The sequence below is a fragment of the Dendrobates tinctorius genome, unplaced genomic scaffold (genome assembly GCF_039654945.1).
Source record: "Dendrobates tinctorius isolate UK_male_01 unplaced genomic scaffold, ASM3965494v1 ptg000180l, whole genome shotgun sequence".
In the NCBI taxonomy this organism is placed as follows: Eukaryota; Metazoa; Chordata; class Amphibia; order Anura; family Dendrobatidae; genus Dendrobates; species Dendrobates tinctorius.
This window is the reverse complement of record NW_027361847.1, coordinates 195451-213029: the sequence shown is the minus strand read 5'-3', so window position 1 is coordinate 213029 and position 17579 is coordinate 195451. Positions and strand designations below refer to the sequence as shown.

The 17579-nt window shown below is 47.6% G+C and overlaps 2 protein-coding genes across 2 annotated transcripts in view; both read right to left on the bottom strand.

The window, feature by feature from the left end:
* LOC141054910 (uncharacterized) overlaps positions 1-17579 on the bottom strand; it is a 108346-nt gene that overhangs the window by 16956 nt on the left and 73811 nt on the right. The gene's annotated exons all lie outside the window — the stretch shown is intronic.
* LOC141054905 (gastrula zinc finger protein XlCGF53.1-like) overlaps positions 1-17579 on the bottom strand; it is a 37440-nt gene that overhangs the window by 15422 nt on the left and 4439 nt on the right. The window contains exons 5-7 of the mRNA XM_073551804.1: positions 15164-15261; positions 4301-4398; positions 4065-4179 (exon numbers count right to left, since the gene is read on the bottom strand). Coding sequence (XP_073407905.1) covers positions 4152-4179; positions 4301-4398; positions 15164-15261 — 224 coding nt within the window. The 3' untranslated portion in view covers positions 4065-4151. The remainder of the gene's footprint in view (positions 1-4064; positions 4180-4300; positions 4399-15163; positions 15262-17579) is intronic.

The window sequence follows — 17579 nt, the reverse complement described above, 5'->3', positions numbered from 1 at the left end:
AAGGGACCCAATTCATGTCTCGCCTAATGGAGGCTCTCTGTAAGAAAATGCAGGTGAGGCACCTGGTATCGAGTGCGTATCACCCACAGACCAATGGTTTGTTTGAACGCTTCAACAGTACCCTCAAACAGATGCTCCGCATGCTGGTTGAGACCCAAGGGCGCGACTAGGAGCGGTACCTCCCACACCTGCTGTTAGCTTACAGAGAAGTTCCGCAGGCCTTGACGGGGTCCTTTGAGCTCCTGTATTGCAGACGAGACCGGGGACCCCTTGGGTTGATAAGAGAATCCTGGGAAGAGGAGCCAATCCCCACAGAAGTGTCCATCGTGGATTATGTCATGCGCTTCTGTGACAAGATGCAGACCTTGACGCAGTTGGTGCATGATAACATGATGCAGGCTCAGGCTGACCAGAAGCACTGGTACGACCAGAACGCCCGGGAGCGGACCTACACGATGGGTCAAAAGGTGTGGGTGCTGGTCCCCGTATCGGATAAGCTTCAGGCAGCCTGGGAAGGCCCATACCAACAGCTCAACCCGGTCACCTAGGTGTTCACGCTTGACCATGCTCAGGGTAGGCGCAAGGCCTTTCACATCAATATGCTGAAAGCTCACCACGAACGTGAAGCTTGCGTCCTACCGGTCTGCAACCTGCCCGAGGATGGGGAGGAAGATCCCCTCCTGGACATGCTGGCCCAAGCCAAGGCCAATGGGTCCATTGAGGACATGGAGGTATGTGCCTCCTTAACCGTGCCCCAGCGGTCGCAGTTGTTGGCCACCCTGGAACCCTTCTGGGCCGTGTTCACCAACCGACCTGGGAGGATGGAGTTAGCGGTTCATGAGGTGGAATCACGCACCACTACGGCGAACACCTTATCGGATCTCTGAGGAGGTGCAACAGGTCATGCGCCAAGAGATCGATGAGGTGTTAAGGCTGGTGGTGATTCGACGGTCCAAGAGCGCGTGGGCCTCACCTGTAGTTCTCGTGCCTAAAAAGGATCGGACCACCCGGTTCTGCGTGGAATACAGGAGGCTCAACGCCATCACAACCTCTGATGCACACCCGATGTCGCGGATCGAGGATCTGCTTGAGCGGTTGGCAAAAGCAAAATACATATCCATCATGGATTTGAGTCGGGGATACTGGCAGATTCCCTTGAGCCCTGAGGCGCAGGAGAAATCCACCTTTATCACCCCCTTTGGACTGTACGAGTCCACAGTCATGCCCTTCGGCATGAAAAATGCCCCTGCCACTTTCCAGCGGATGGTCAACCACCTGCTCCGGGGACTGGAGGAGTACGCGGTGGCGTACTTGGGTGACTTTGCCATCTTCAGTTCCAGCTGGGAGCAACACCTTCAGCATCTCCAGGAGGTGCTCAAGCGTCTTCACCAGGCAGGGAAAGTGCCAGATGGGCATGAGCGAGGTCCACTACCTGGGGCACCGGGTAGGCGGGGGTTTCATGAGTCCGGAACCAGAGAAAGTGGACGCAATCACGTCCTGGCCCACCCCCAGGGCCAAGAAACAGGTGATGTCCTTCGAGGACAAACCCGCTGATGAGCGCACGGACGCGGGCCGACAGGACCGGCCTCCTTAGCGCCCTCTAAAAGGGGGAGGTGTAATGTTTAAGTAAGATCTGATTTTGCAGAACGTTCTAGAAGCTCCTATTGCTACACTGCAGATGATATTGTAGCCTGTCACAGCTATCTGCCTGCTTGCAGCTCTGCGAAATCTGAGCTCACAGTGAGGAATTCTCTCTTCCCTCCCCTCCCCATGCAAGGGATGTTAATTAAGCTGAGTGGAAAGAATGTCTTTGTTTGAAACCATGTGCATGAATCCAGCTATGTGAAGTATTAAAAGAAGTCATATCGCAAGAACCATATGCGACAGAGATATAAAAACCACATCTCTGCGTAACCCAGTATTCTGATCCCTAATTTTCACGGTTCTAACACCCCCAGAAACTGAGATATGGATTACTCCCAAATGGTGTGCCATAACTACTGCATGTTTGGTCTTATTTTATTGTATTGAACGAACTACAACAAATGATGCCATATGCTTGTTTATACGAGCTTTCCTCGTCTATATATAGTTATTATAAGTTGTGTATTTAAATTATAACTTCAAGAGTAGGGGGCTAAACCTCTCCAGACAACCCCTTCTGTGATGTCACACAGCAGAGGCCATAAGGCATTCCATTGAACAAACCAGAGACTTCATGCCAAGAGGTTCGCATATGAACGGGGATGTATGGCTGGCTGCCCATCCCCCCGACCACATGGCTTGCCTAAAGACCATTTAGCAACTGTAAGTTTAACTTCTGCTCTTAATCCTTGTTATTTTATATTTGCAATGTACCTATCTAATGTCTCAACTTTGTAAAATCGTTTTATCTATGTAATCACTGCCCTCTTTTGGGGAATAAATCATAAATTTATCAGTCTGTCTTCATGCTCTAAGAAATTAACTTAAGCGTCTTTTTTTTTTTTTTCTAGATAATTACGCTACTGAATTGGGTTGGCTTCGAACCCCTCTATTAAGTCTATAGCTTAGGCAGAGAAATTGGGAGCTGGTGGCAGCATGGTGTGTTTCGGTTGGTTGGGCTAGCTGGCAGTACGGAAGGGTCTTATATGCTGAATAGGTGGCTGCGGCCAAAGCATTGATAAATTCCCTTACTGCAGCGGTCTAATCGCCTGTGCACAACAAGCAGCCCGTCCGATGACTAATTATCCTAGGTGTAGTTCCCTGACTGATCTGAGGATAAGGGGGGGCGCCGGAGAGCTGCGAGTTCCAAAGTGGAACTAAGAAAGTGGGATATACATAAAATCTTCGCAGTTCGTGGAAGGTTGTTAGCAGTGGTGGGGCATCCAAAATAACCCCCTGCGATAAATTGTTAGGGCAAGACTAGCTTGCTGTTTTTTTTGTCACATGGTGCCAGTGGTGGGACAACTAAGATAAGCCCCCACTGTGCCTGTGATAGCCGTGTGTCGGCAGTGCGTCGCATCCCTCCGTCCGCTGACATACCCGTGTCAGCGGTGGATTTGTGACATATTGGTAGCAGCGGTGGGATTGTGACAGTCCAGTACATTTCAGAGTCCAGTACATTGTAGCGCCCAGTACATTGTAGTGCCCCGTACATTTTAGTTCCCCGAACAATATGCTCAGCTCGTCCTTCTGGGGACATGTACACTGTAAATGAAGTGGGGATTCTCAATACATTAATGTTAAATGTATGGACCCCAACTGCGGTTTAGGAACACTGTGGTGCTCTTCAGGAGGGTGTATTTGGATTTGGGAACTCATATTTTGGTGGATTTCTTTTGTTGTTAGCCTTGTCACTTTTTCAAAGCCTTTGTGCTATCAGTAATGTGGACACCTCCTACATTTCTGTTAACAAATGAGGAACCTTAGTGGGGACTTTTTTTCTCTGGGTTGACTAGAAGCTTTTATAGGAAGCATTTTGGGGTAAACAACATTTTGGATCACATTTATCCTGTGCTCCACACTGAGCACTTACGTCAGGGTTTCCATCTAAATCTACAAAATACGTGATTCAGATGACATTTCCGAGGAATCCATTCCCTATAATGAGGCAGTAGTTACTCTGGACTCTGTCTGGCCTCTGTTCAGTGCTGCACAAAACTGTGGTCGATCGCTCTTTTATGCACGCTTAAAAAGACGGTCACTGCCGAACCATAGGACAGAGTGCGTCCACAAAGCCTCCATCTTCCTTATTATAGGGAATCTTCCCCCAGAAGTTCTGTCTGAATCACAAGCTCAGATATTTATCTGGCAGCACGGGACATTTAAGAAAAATATTAAAGCAAAGAATGGAATATTAAAAATGTATAATTAGGAAAATTAAGTATGTGCTTCTTGAATTATTAAAAAGAGGTGTGAAGGCGGCCCTGTTATTCATCGGTGCACCGCCAAACTCTGTACAGGAGCAGTCGCGCCATCACCGGACAATTCTGTAGTGAGCAGTGACTAAAGCTTCACTGCACTGGAGACTTCACACGATATCACACACCGGTCCTTATTACAGACTAGACAATATGACATACCTGTGGAAACATCTACCGGAATCTCCTCCTTCTCGTCACTCACACACGGCTGATCCCCCCTCGTCATCACTTCATCTGTCTCATCCTTCACGTTATTCTTAGTGGGATCTTCCTCCTGATATATCAGATGTAACAATCAGCACAATACAAGAAACCACCAAAATCTGTGACATCTATGACCTCGATCAGAAATGTCCTCCATATACAGATCCGGTACAGGGCTCAGCACCGTCTACCTGATGATCCTCCGGGATGGTGTGATTCTCCTCTGGAGAGTCCTGGGGATACAGAAGAAGGGGACAGCTCTCTGGTGGATTTCTTTCCATGAGTCCATCTGTAGGAAACACACAGTGATGGAATACAGTGGCATGTTAACCCCTTCACCCTGAAGCCTGTTTTCACCATCCTGACCAGGCCAATTTTTACAATTCTGACCACTGTCCCTTTATGAGGTCATAACTCTAGAACACTTCAATGGATCCCGCTGATTCTGATAATGTTTTCTCGTCAAATATTGTACTTTATGATAGTGTTATAAATTATTTGATATGACTTGCACTTATTAAGAAAACAGATTTGGGGAAAGTTTTGCAATTTTCACATTTTAATTTTTATGCCCTTAATCAGAGTCATATCACACAAAATAGTTAATAAATAACTATTCCCACATGTCTACTTTGCATCACCACAGTTTAGGAAACATTTTTTTTGTTAGGAAGTTATAAGGTTAAAAGTTGACCAGAGAAAATAGGCCATACATTTTGTTGTGCAATTTCTCCTGAGCATGCGGATACCCCATATGTGGGGGAAATCTCCTGTTTGGGCACAAGGCAGTGCTCAGAAGGGAAGGAGCGCCATTTCACTTTTTGAATGTAAAATTTAATGGCATGATTTGCAGTCGCCATGTCACGTTTGGAGAGCCCCTGATTTGCCTAAACAGTGGAAACCCCCCTCAAGTGACCACATTTTAGAAATTATAACCCTTCGGGAATTTATCTATAGATATAGTGACGATTTTGACTCCATGGGTGTTTTCCAGAAACAAGCAGCAGTGGATGTTTCTGAGTGAAAATTGCAAATTGCTGTTGTAGTGGCCAGTACGTTGTAGTGACCAGTACGTTGTAGTGACCAGTACATTATGCCCAGCCTGTGCTTCTGGAGACACACACCTGTAAAACAGGCGGGTTCTCATCACTACAGAAATGCCAAACATGTGGGCGCTAAATGTTTAGGCACACTGGGATTCAGAATGGAGGGTGGCATTCAGATTTGGGAGAATTTGCAGAATTTCTTTTGGGGAGCGTGAAGCCATTTCGCTTTTCCAGAGCCTTTGTGCTACCAGTAATGTGGAAGCCCCTATATTTCCTTTAACAACTGACAGACCTGAGTGGAGACTTGCATTTTTGTGGATTGAGTGGAAGCTTTTATTGGGAACATTTTACATAACTTTTGGGATTACATTTATCCGGCGCTCTACGCTGAGCACTTACTTTCGGGTTTACATCTAAATATTTGAGGGACGTGACAGATGAAACTCCCGGGGGATCTATTCACTATAATGAGGCAACATATTTACTCTGGACTCCGTCTGGCCTCTGTTGAGCGGTGTCCTTTTCAGAAGTGCACAAAACTGTGGCCTTTTATGCAATCCTAAAAAGACGGACACTGCTGGATCACAGGTCCTATGGCGTCCACAGTGTCTCCATCTGCCTCGTTATAGGCAATCTTCCGCCGGGTGTTCTGTTTGAATCACATACTTCAGAGGTTTACACAGAAACCTCGGTGTAAACACTCAGTGCAGAGCGCAGGATAAATATGCGCCGAGCCTTACTGCGATCTTTGGGAAGCAAAATGAAAAAAATCAACAGCATGTGAAGAATTAGTTTTCTTTATTTTTCGTTCCTCGTGCGGTATAAGTGATTAGACGACTATTCTTCGGGTCGGTGCGATTACAGCGATACCATGTTTATATCGGGTTTTTATGTTTGACTGATGTCACACACAAAGATATTTTTTATTGCGAAAACTAGTTTTTGCATCACCATATTTTGAGAGCTATACACTGGGTGCAGAATTATTAGGCAAATGAGTATTTTGATCACATCATCCTTTTTATACATGTTGTCCTACTCCAAGCTGTATAGGCTTGAAAGCCAACTGCCAATTATGTAAATCAGGTGATTTGCATCTCTGTAATGAGGAGGGGTGTGGACTAATGACATCAACACCCTACATAAGGTGTGCTTAATTATTAGGCAACTTCCTTTCCTTTGGCAAAATGGGTCAGAAGAAAGATTTGACGGACTCTGAAAAGTCAAAAATTGTGCGATGTCTTGCAGAGGGATGGAGCAGTCTTGAAATTGCCAAACTTTTGAAGCGTGATCACCGAACAATTAAGCATTTCATGGCAAATATCCAACAGGGTCGCAAGAAGCGTGTTGATAAAAAAAAAGGCGCAAAATAACTGCCCATGAATTGAGGAAAATCAAGCGTCAAGATGCCATTTGCCACCAGTTTTGCCATATTTCAGAGCTGCAACGTTACTGGAGTATCAAAAAGCACAAGGTGTGCCATACTCAGGGACATGGGCCAAGGTAAGGAAGGCTGAAAAACGACCACCTTTGAACAAGAAACATAAGATAAAACGTCAAGACTGGGCCAAGAAATATCTTAAGACTGATTTTTCTAAGATTTTATGGACTGATGAAATGAGAGTGACTCTTGATGGGCCTGATGGATGGGCCCGAGGCTGGATCAGTAAAGGGCAGAGAGCTCCACTCCGACTCAGACGCCAGCAAGGTGGAGGTGGGGTACTGGTATGGGCTGGTATCATCAAAGATGAACTTGTGGGACCTTTTCGGGTTGAGGATGGAGAGAAGCTCAACTCCCAGACCTACTGGCAGTTTCTGGAAGACACCTTCTTCCAGCAGTGGAACAGGAAGAAGTCGGTATCGCTCAAGAAAAACATGATTTTCATGCAGGACAATGCTCCATCACATGCATCCAAATACTCCACAGCGTGGCTGGCCAGTAAAGGTCTAAAAGAAGAAAAAATAATGACAATGCCCCTTTGTTCACCTTATCTGAACCCCATAGAGAACTTGTGGTCCCTCATAAAATATGAGATCTACAGGGAGGGAAAACAGTACACCTCTCCGAACAGTGTCTGGGAGGCTGTGGTGGCTGCGGCACGCAATGTTGATCGTAAACAGATCAATCAACTGACCGAATCTATGGATGGAAGGAAGGTGAGTGTCATCGTAAAGAAAGGTGGCTATATTGGTCACTGATTTTTTTGTTTGTTTTTGAATGTCAGAAATGTTTATTTCTTTGTGTTATATTGGTTTACCTGGTGAAAATAAACAAGTGAGATGGGTATATATTTGGTTTTTATTAAGTTGCCTCATCACTATATAATGTGTGATCGCTGAGCTGACACTTTGCATAGTAACAGATCAGCGATCCGACAGGCAGTGAAGGAGGCGTCTCAGGTCCTGCACTCGGCAGGCGCTCGCAAGACATTTCCCTGCCGGACCCAGAAGGACCCCGCGGCCATCTTGGTGCCAGGGTCTCCATGGAGACCATCAGGACATGTCCTGAGGGAAGCACGCAGGGAACTGTTTCCCTGCACGATGCTTCTCTGTGCCACGGTCACTACTGACAGCGGCATCAGAGGGGTTGAATGCCCGTGACAGGAGCTGGCCCCGATCGTGGGCATTGCTGCGGGATGTCAGCTGTCACATACACCCGCCGTGGCGCTCAGCGCGAGGCCATAAGATCAATGCGCCGTACTAATACTGCTGTTTGCGGGAACGCAGCTCCTGCAGAGCAGTATTAGTACAGCTGTCATGCCCTCAGCCGCAGGCACGGTCTCTGCCGCGCAGGGAGACCGGCGCCTATCTCGCAGCTCCACTGCTACTACTCACCCTGTCCGTGGCTCCAGACAATCTGCGGCTCCTTTCTCTGCTAAGAACTTGCATCCTCTTGGCAGGTCTCCTGGTTATGCTGTTAGGAGGCGCGCCCCGCTTCCTGCACATACTTAAAACAGCAGGGCACCTGTTGTCTATTAGGGCTGTCTGTGCTGTGATGCTCTGTGCATAAAAGGCATCCTCCCTCAAGAGGGAGTTGCCTGAACAATGTGTTCATTCTGTGGGATCGCTGCCTCCCACTCAGGCCACACTCTGCTTTGCTCTGCGTTCTGAATGCCATTGCAATATTCTAATATCTCTGTCTCCTCAGAATCCTCTGCTGGCAGTTCCCGCTCCTGGATCCCTCTGGACACTCCGGTTCCTACCCCAGACTGACCAAGGCTTTCCTCTTGGAATCATCCAGTGACCATCTCAGGCTAGATCAGCCTTTCTGTGAATACTCAGACATTCCAGGTCTCTCACCACCTCCTCTATACAGTCTGTATGGGTCGTCCCTCTGCTCCGGGCATCGCGGCATTAAGGTCATCTGGTGCTGCGACGGGGGAGCCCCTGTATAGGGGTACAACTTGCCCGGTGCTCCACTACGTGGTTCTGTGTCGTGGTCCAGAGGGTTCTTCCCTCAGGCACCTTGTCCATTTGTTTTCTTTATTTAATAAACATCTTTAGTTTATTTGATGCTCTTCTCCTGTCTCTTGTGTATCGGGTATACAGCTACCACTGCACCATCAGTGGTCTAGTGGGTCCACTATACATCTTCACGCCCTGTGGTTTAACAGTTTGTTCAGGCCATGGACTCCGCTGATACCCGATACTCAGCCCAGGGTGAGCTGACTGTGCTTCGACAGAGTCAGGATCAGCTAGTGGCCTTTATGCAAACTTTAGATACCCATCTGTCTACTCTACAGGCTGCCGAGCCCACCAACGCCACCCAGCTAGCAGAGCTCCATGTGGAACTCACTCACCAACTAGAGATGCAGACCCGCTTGTTGGACTACATGACCTCCGTGGAGGACCAGTTAACTAAAGTACTGCCGGTTGCTGCATCCTCAGTCCTTCAGCCCCCAGTGCTGCATCCTATGGTTGTGAACTCTACAGGACCCAGTCCTCGTCTCTGCAAACCTCCTCGTTACAATGGTGACCCCAAGTTGTGCAGAGGATTTCTCAACCCATGCTTGTTGCATTTTTGTTTTTCGCCTCAGCATTATCCGACTGACATGGTCAAGGTGGCTTTCCTTGCCTCACACCTGGAGGGAGAGGCTTTAGCCTGGTTCAACCCCCTAATGGAGCGGAATGATCCCATCGTGTCTGATCTGCAGGTATTCCTGGACAGCTTCCGCAAGATATTCGATGAGCCAGGTCGTGGCACATCTGCTATGGAGTCTCTCTTCAATTTGCAACAGGGCTCTCTCTCTGTCGGTCAGTATGCCATCCGTTTCCGTACCCTGGCTTCGGAGCTCCAGTGGACCAATGAGCCTTTGGTCGGAGCCTTTCGGCGAGGATTATCCGGAAGAATCAAGGATGAATTGGCGGTCAGGGACCTACCTGAGACCCTGGATGATCTCATATCCCTCGCCATTCGAATTGACCTGCGTCTCCAGGAGCGCTCCAGGGAGAGGATTCTCGAGAAGCGATTTCATCGTCCTGCATCTTCTTCACCGAAACCTCGGTTTCCGCCTTGTCCTGCTCCGGTTTCTAAGAATGAGCTCATGGAGCTTGATCGCGTTAAGGTGAAGAGGAATAGGCAGGAGAAAATGTCCGCTAGGAATCCGCATCGTTATGGTGGATGCCCTGCTCCCAGTCCATGCAGTGGAATGGAGAGGCCGGAGAAACTCTTCCGCCTGGGACAGGTAAGAGAGGTCTCCCTAGGTGAGAATGATTCCTCACCTCCACTAACTATATCCATACAGGTGATCTTCGGAAAGGTGCGGTTCTCCGAGACGGCCTATCTGGACTCTGGATCGGGTGGAAACTTCATCCAGCAAGCAGTGGCCATGCAATTCGGGATCCCTATCACTCCTTTGCAGCCGTCCCGGCACATCATCTCCGTAGATGGAAGACCCCTGAAAGATCCCATTCTTGGTATAACCGAAGAGGTGGAGCTTCAAATCGGAGCACTCCAGAAGAAGAGAATTGCCTTCTTTGTGTTACCGAATCTTTCTCCACCGTTTCTACTAGGTCTTCCGTGGCTGCGCCATCATGAACCTGTCCTGGATTGGCAGTCAGGAGATGTCCTTCGATGGGGTCAGTCTTGTCACAATCACTGCCTCGTACTCGTACGGCCTGGTTCAAGCCCGCGTCCTCCTGCAGCCTTACCCGGGTTACCCGCTGCCTACTGGTCCTTCGCAGATGTATTTGACAAGAAGGAGGCCGAAACTCCTCCCCTGCACAGGCCTTATGATTGTCCCATCGACCTAATCCCCGGATCCACTCCGCCTCGAGGTAGGATCTACCCTCTTTCTCCCACTGAGACTCAAGCCATGTCTGATTACATCAAGGAGAATTTGGCTCGAGGGTTTATCCAGAAGTCCTCTTCTCCGGCTGGAGCTGGATTCTTCTTCGTCAAGAAGAAAGATGGATCTCTTCGTCCGTGTATAGACTACCGTGGTCTCAATTTAATAACGGTAAAGAACAGATACCCTCTTCCCTTAATTCCAGAGCTCTTTGATCGTCTTCGAGGTTCCAGGATTTTTACCAAGTTGGATCTCCGTGGGGCTTACAACCTCATCAGGATACGATCTGGGGATGAGTGGAAAACCGCCTTCAACACGCGAGACGGTCACTACGAATATCTGGTGATGCCCTTCGGACTAAGCAATGCGCCCGCCGTCTTCCAGGAGTTTGTCAATGACATATTCCGTGACCTGCTCTATGTTTGTGTGGTGGTCTATCTGGACGACATCCTGGTATTTTCTCCCGACTTACCATCTCACAGGAGGAATGTTCGTCTCGTTCTTCAACGTTTGAGAGAGAATCGCCTCTATGCGAAGTTTGAAAAATGTCTGTTTGAACAGAGATCTTTACCCTTTCTTGGCTTTATCATTTCTGATACAGGTCTCGAGATGGATCCAGAGAAGGTCTCCGCCGTGCTTAAGTGGCCCCGACCTGAGGGAATCAAGGCCATACAGCGGTTTCTGGGATTCGCCAATTACTATCGGCAATTTATCCCTCACTTCTCCTCCCTGGTAAGACCACTCACCGCTTTGACTTGTAAAGGTGCCAAACCAAGGGATTGGACTCCTGAGGCAGAGTCGGCTTTCACTTCCCTTAAACAAGTCTTCTCTACTGCCCCGGCTCTTCACAGACCAATGATCAACAAGCAGTTTTTCCTGGAGGTGGACGCCTCGTCATCTGGAGCCGGAGCGGTCCTCACGCAGAAACTGTCTACCGGTAAGATGGTGACCTGTGGATTCTTTTCCAAGGCATTCTCGCCCTGCGAACGTAACTACTCAATTGGGGATAGAGAGTTACTGGCAATTAAGTTAGCCTTAGAAGAGTGGCGATATCTGCTTGAAGGCTTAGTTCATCCAGTCATCATTTACACAGATCATAAAAACCTGTCCTACATCCAGTCAGCTCAAAGACTCAACCCTCGCCAGGCTCGTTGGTCTTTATTTTTTGCTCGTTTCAATTTCTCTCTCCATTTCCGCCCTGCAGAGAAGAATATCAAAGCCGATGCGCTTTCCAGGTCATTACTGTCAGGCTGTGTGCACACGCTGCGGATTAGCTGCGGATTAATTCGCGCGGATTTTGTAAAATCCGCAGGTGAAACCGCAGGTCAAAATACCTGCGGTTTTACCTGCGGATTGCTCTGCGGTTTTGCCCTGCGGTTTTTCATCTCCTCAATGGAGGAGATGGCAAACCGCAGCAGAATCCGCAGAAAGAATTGACATGTCAATTCTTTCTGCGGATTGAAAACCGCAGATAATCCGCGCGGAAAATTCCGCACCGTCTGCATTGCGGTTTTTGATTCCCATAGGGAATCATGGTACTGTACACAGCAGCAAAAACTGCTGCGGGTCCGCAGAGGCCAAAACCGCTGCGGAACCGCAGCAAAATCCGCAGCGTGTGCACACAGCCTCAGACGACCTTGAAGAGGAGCCTCAGCATATCATTGAACCATCCAAGATGATCACGGTGGCTCCAGTCAGTCTGTCGCAGATCCCGCCCGGTAAGACTCTTGTAATTGAAAGAGACAAGAGGAGAGTTCTACGCTGGGGTCATTCTTCTAAGCTGGCCGGACACGCCGGTCAAAAGAAGACGTTACAGCTAATATCTCGATACTACTGGTGGTCTACCTTGCGCCAAGATGTTCTGGGCTTCGTTGCAGGCTGTCCCGCCTGTGCTCGTAATAACACACCCAAGAAACTGCCAGCCGGTCGCCTCCTTCCGCTCCCGGTTCCGTCTGCTCCCTGGCAACACATTGCCATGGACTTCATCACGGATCTGCCAGCATCATCCGGTTGTAGAGTAATCTGGGTTGTTGTTGACGACCGGTTCTCCAAGATGGGACATTTCACTCCGCTCTCCGGTCTTCCTTCGTAAGGGGGAGGGTACTGTCATGCCCTCAGCCGCAGGCACGGTCTCTGCTGCGCAGGGAGACCGGCGCCTATCTCGCAGCTCCACTGCTACTACTCACCCTGTCCGTGGCTCCAGACAATCTGCGGCTCCTTTCTCTGCTAAGAACTTGCATCCTCTTGGCAGGTCTCCTGGTTATGCTGTTAGGAGGCGCGCCCCGCTTCCTGCACATACTTAAAACAGCAGGGCACCTGTTGTCTATTAGGGCTGTCTGTGCTGTGATGCTCTGTGCATAAAAGGCATCCTCCCTCAAGAGGGCGTTGCCTGAACAATGTGTTCATTCTGTGGGATCGCTGTCTCCCACTCAGGCCACACTCTGCTTTGCTCTGCGTTCTGAATGCCATTGCAATATTCTAATATCTCTGTCTCCTCAGAATCCTCTGCTGGCAGTACCCGCTCCTGGATCCCTCTGGACACTCCGGTTCCTACCCCAGACTGACCAAGGCTCTCCTCTAGGAATCATCCAGTGACCATCTCAGGCTAGATCAGCCTTTCTGTGTTTACTCAGACCTTCCAGGACTCTCACCACCTCATCTATACGGTCTGTATGGGTCGTCCCTCTGGTCCGGGCATCGCGGCATTAAGGTCATCTGGTGTTGCGACGGGGGAGCCCCTGTATAGGGGTACACCTTGCCCGGTGCTCCACTACGTGGTTCTGTGTCGTGGTCCAGAGGGTTCTTCCCTCAGGCACCTTGTCCATTTGTTTGCTTTATTTAATAAACATCTTTAGTTTATTTGATGCTCTTCTCCTGTCTCTTGTGTATCGGGTATACAGCTACCACTGCACCATCAGTGGTCTAGTGGGTCCACTATACATCTTCACGCCCTGTGGGTGTAACAACGGCGCATGTCGGGAAGGGGTTAAAGTTTGGACACCCCTGGACAAAATTACTATTATTGTGAACAGTTAAGAAAGTTGAATATGAAATTAGTATTTTAGGCAAAAAAAAGGAAAATGTGCCAATGCAAAAGTTTGGGCACCCTGCATAGTTAGTACCAAGTAGCGCCTCCTTTTACAAGTATCACAGCTTGTAAATGGTTTTTGTAGCCAGACAAGAGTCTCAATTCTTGTGTGAGGGATTTTCCTCCATTCTTCCTTGGATTCTTCCTCCAGTCCTGTGAGATTCCTGGGGCGTCTTCCATCCTCTGCTATATTGATGTCTAACCACAGATTTTCAGTGATGCTCAGATCAGGGACTGTGAGGGTCATTGTAAAACCTTCAGCTTGCGCCTTTTGAGGTCGTCTATTGTGGATTGTGACGTGTTTAGGACCATCATCCATTTGTAGAAGCCATCCTCTTCCTCTTTTCACCTTCAGCTTTTTTACAGATGTGTTATGTTTGCATCAAGAATTTGTTGAAATTTTATTGAGTCCATTCTTCCCTGTACCTGTGAAATGTTCCCTGTACCATTGGCTGAAGCACATCCCCAAAGCATGAATGATCCCCATGCTTAATGGTTGGCGAGATTTTCTTTTCCTGGAATTCTGTTCCTTTTTTCTCCACACATACCTTTGATCATTGTGGCCACAGAGTTCTATTTTATCCTCATCGGTCCACAGGACTTGTTTCCAAAATGCATCAGGCTTGGTTAGATGTTCTTTTGCAGACTTCTGATGCTGAATTTTATGGTGACGAAGCTGGAGAGGTTTTCTTTTAATGACTCTTCCATGAAGGCCATATTTTTGCAGGTGTCTCTGAACAGTAGAACAATGTACCACAACTCGAGTCTGCTAAATCTTTCTGAAGGTCTTTTGCAGTCAAGAAGGAGTTCTGATTTGCCTCTCAAGCAATTCTAAAAGCAGCTTTCACTAAGATGTTGCTTGGTCTTCCAGACCTTATCTTGACCTCCAAAGTTCCTGTTATCTGATATTCCTTAATTACATTTCTAACTGAGGAAAGGGCAACTTGAAAACGCTTTGCTATCTTCTTATAGCCTTGTCCTGCTTTGTGGGCCTCCACCATTTTCAGAGTGCTAGGCAGCTGCTTAGAAGAAGCCATGGCTGATGTTTTTTGCCACAAGGTTATAGGAGGCAAGGTTTTTATAAAGCATGACTGGGCCTTTCCTAATGATGATTGTGAGGAAGCCATAACAGTAACAGGCTAATAAAGGTCTGAAACCTTCGTCAAAGTTATCGAAGTTCACAAATCTCTGAGGGTGCCCAAACTTTTAAATTGTCCTATTTTCCTTTCTGTAATTTTTTAAATTTAAAAAAAATGATTTAACATTTTTTTAACCTAAAATACAAAGAAAATGTGTCATCTTTAACTTTAAGCCTTTAAGAGATCATTTCATTTTCAACTTGCTTAACTGTTCACAACAGCAATTTTGATCAGGGTGCCCAAACTTTTACATACCACTATAGATTGTGTCATGTGATAAGATAATGGGAGTAATAGTAGGTGACCACAGAACAGACATGAGTCTCCCCTCCTCACCCTGCTGATCGGCCCATATTGCGGTCGCCTCTTGTGCTCCATGTATAACCTCAACCTTAATATCAATCAGATCTTCACCCTAAAAAGTAAAATGGAAGATGAGCTCAGGTCCCATCACTCCATGGTTAGATGTTGTGGGGGCTTCAGTGTCATCTACCTGATGATCCTTCGGGATGTTGTGATTCTCCTCTGGACAGTCATGGGGATACAGAGGACGGGGACATCTCTCTGGTGGATTTCTCCTCCTGGATCCATCTGGGAAGACACACAGACTGAATACATGACCTGCCGTGTATCTGTCTATATATGAGACACGTCTCTCAGAACCGGTAATTCTAGGTTTACGGATCAGGGACTAAATTACACTGTTGTGGTCCTCACCACCGGTACCGAGGTCCCAGCACATTGTGGACCCAAGTATGAAGTGATAATCAGCGAGGCCAAAGCCTAATGCTCTCTGCTCTGCACCCAGAGGATGAGGACCCTGAGGAGAGGGACAGAGAAGACCCTCGTCAGTCAGATGGAGGAGCCGCACTAAGAAACACAACATCTCCAAGTTTCCCTCCACCAGGGATGGAACCACAGAGGAGCTGGAGAAAGCTCCACATTTCTAACCAGAGGTTTCTTCTCTCCTAATTCACCGTTATGGAGACTGGGGGAAGGACGGTTACCATTTACCAGGGATTGTTTTTTGAGAGTGTCAGTAACAGGGGGTGTGTGGATGCCCCAGTTGTCAGGGATTTATTATTTGCCACAACTTTATTATTGGTCTTGTGTCATATAACCAACTACAACTTTTGTTTCCACTTCAATTCCGTTTTTGGAACTTGCAGCTCTCTGACGTCCCCCTAGCCCTTAGGTTAGTCCGTGAACTGCATCCAGGATAAGTAGCCATCAGAAAGGCTGCCTTGCCATGTACTGGTTATTGGGCACTCCAAAATACACAACCCTTTGATGCCACCAGCATCTCGTTTGGAACTTAAAATCAATATCGGGTCAGGAGCCAACACACATGGTAGTGTAATTAGCGCGGAGGTCGTGGAGGTATGTTTATAGAGCAAGGATAAACGAAGCAAGTAAATTTATATATTTACTCCAGAAAATATAGGCAATGTTTACAAAATCAGAAAAAGATGTTAAAAAAGAGACAAGATACAGTATATACAGACAATTAAAGTAAATTGGATTAAAATATGAAACTTACACATCTCAGTCACTGGCACGCCATGTGGAACTGGGGGAGGGGAGTTCCACAGGACAAAGATTCAGTCCACAGCACGGATGGTAGATCGCTGTCTCCCTAGGTCTGAATAACAGACTGATACAGCCTTATACCTTTTCATTGCTGACCTCACTGGTGGGGGGGGAGCTAGGGAGTGTACTCCCCTTTTTAAAGTTACGAAAAAAAATTATAAGTGCCAAAACTCTGGCTGTGAGGCTCACAAAGTGACGACAGAGGTATCCTATTTCTTATTACGACATTACCTTTCTTTTGATACCAAACATCTTATATATATGTGTTATTGGGAAGCATATACCCTTTACTCGGCTTCTGGTGGGTGCAGAAGTCACCAAACGTTGCTGTGTGTAGTTTCCATTATGAAGATTCTGGAAATATATTTGTCCCGCCACTATGACTATTCTGTGTTAGTAAATTTGAGTTTTAATAGACAAAGGAAATCTCAAAGCCATGTGCTAAGGCAAAATGATTTACCTGGTCAAAAGCCACATTCCCGAGGGAGGGGGGAAAGGGTGGGATAGAATTACACATAGGCAGGGGAACTGCAGCTATGTGACGGGGATCAGGGTGAGCTGTGCCAGCACTGCAGAAACGCAATGGGAGAGGGGCAGCACAAGCTCTGGAAGTGGACATTGAAGTCTGGGACATATTTCCTGAGAGCTCATGAGGTCACCATGAGGACACGGCCTCCCTCCTGGACAGGATCCTCAGGGATCACTAAGAGAAGAGAACCTGACGTCCTCCTATTAAAAGACAAGTTACTGCGTTTTTATTCTGTTTTAAATATAGAGATAAATCTCAACATTCGCCTCGATATAAAACACTAAAATAGGCAGAAAGCGCGCGGAAAGTTCTATGTATCTGAAGGAGGACTTTGCACGTGTATGTGTAATGGTCACAGCGCTCGGGAGGATGGTGTTGTGGGAGCCCCCGGTACACAGCGGTTAGTGCCTATCGATGTGTAATATAAGAGGACACTAGAGAGCAGGCACCGGGGTCATGGGCGCTGACTGATGTACACGGGGAGCCAAGGAGAGATTGTCTGGTCAGATTCCACAGAAAAGCCCCATAATACATAATCTACTGAACGAACAACCCTTTACGGGAGACTTACACTGATTATTACCATCATTGTGCGGCCCGATGTCCCTGCAGGCCAACACCTGCGTCACCATCCCACTTACATTGCTCTGCTCAGACCCCATGAAGAGGAAGAGCGGACCCCCTGATATTTTGTGGTCGTTGAGCCCTTGAGGCTAGAACAACCCGTCCCGAGCATTCTGACGTCTCTTTAACTCCTTCCTGATGTCTAGTGTTCATACATGGAGAATGC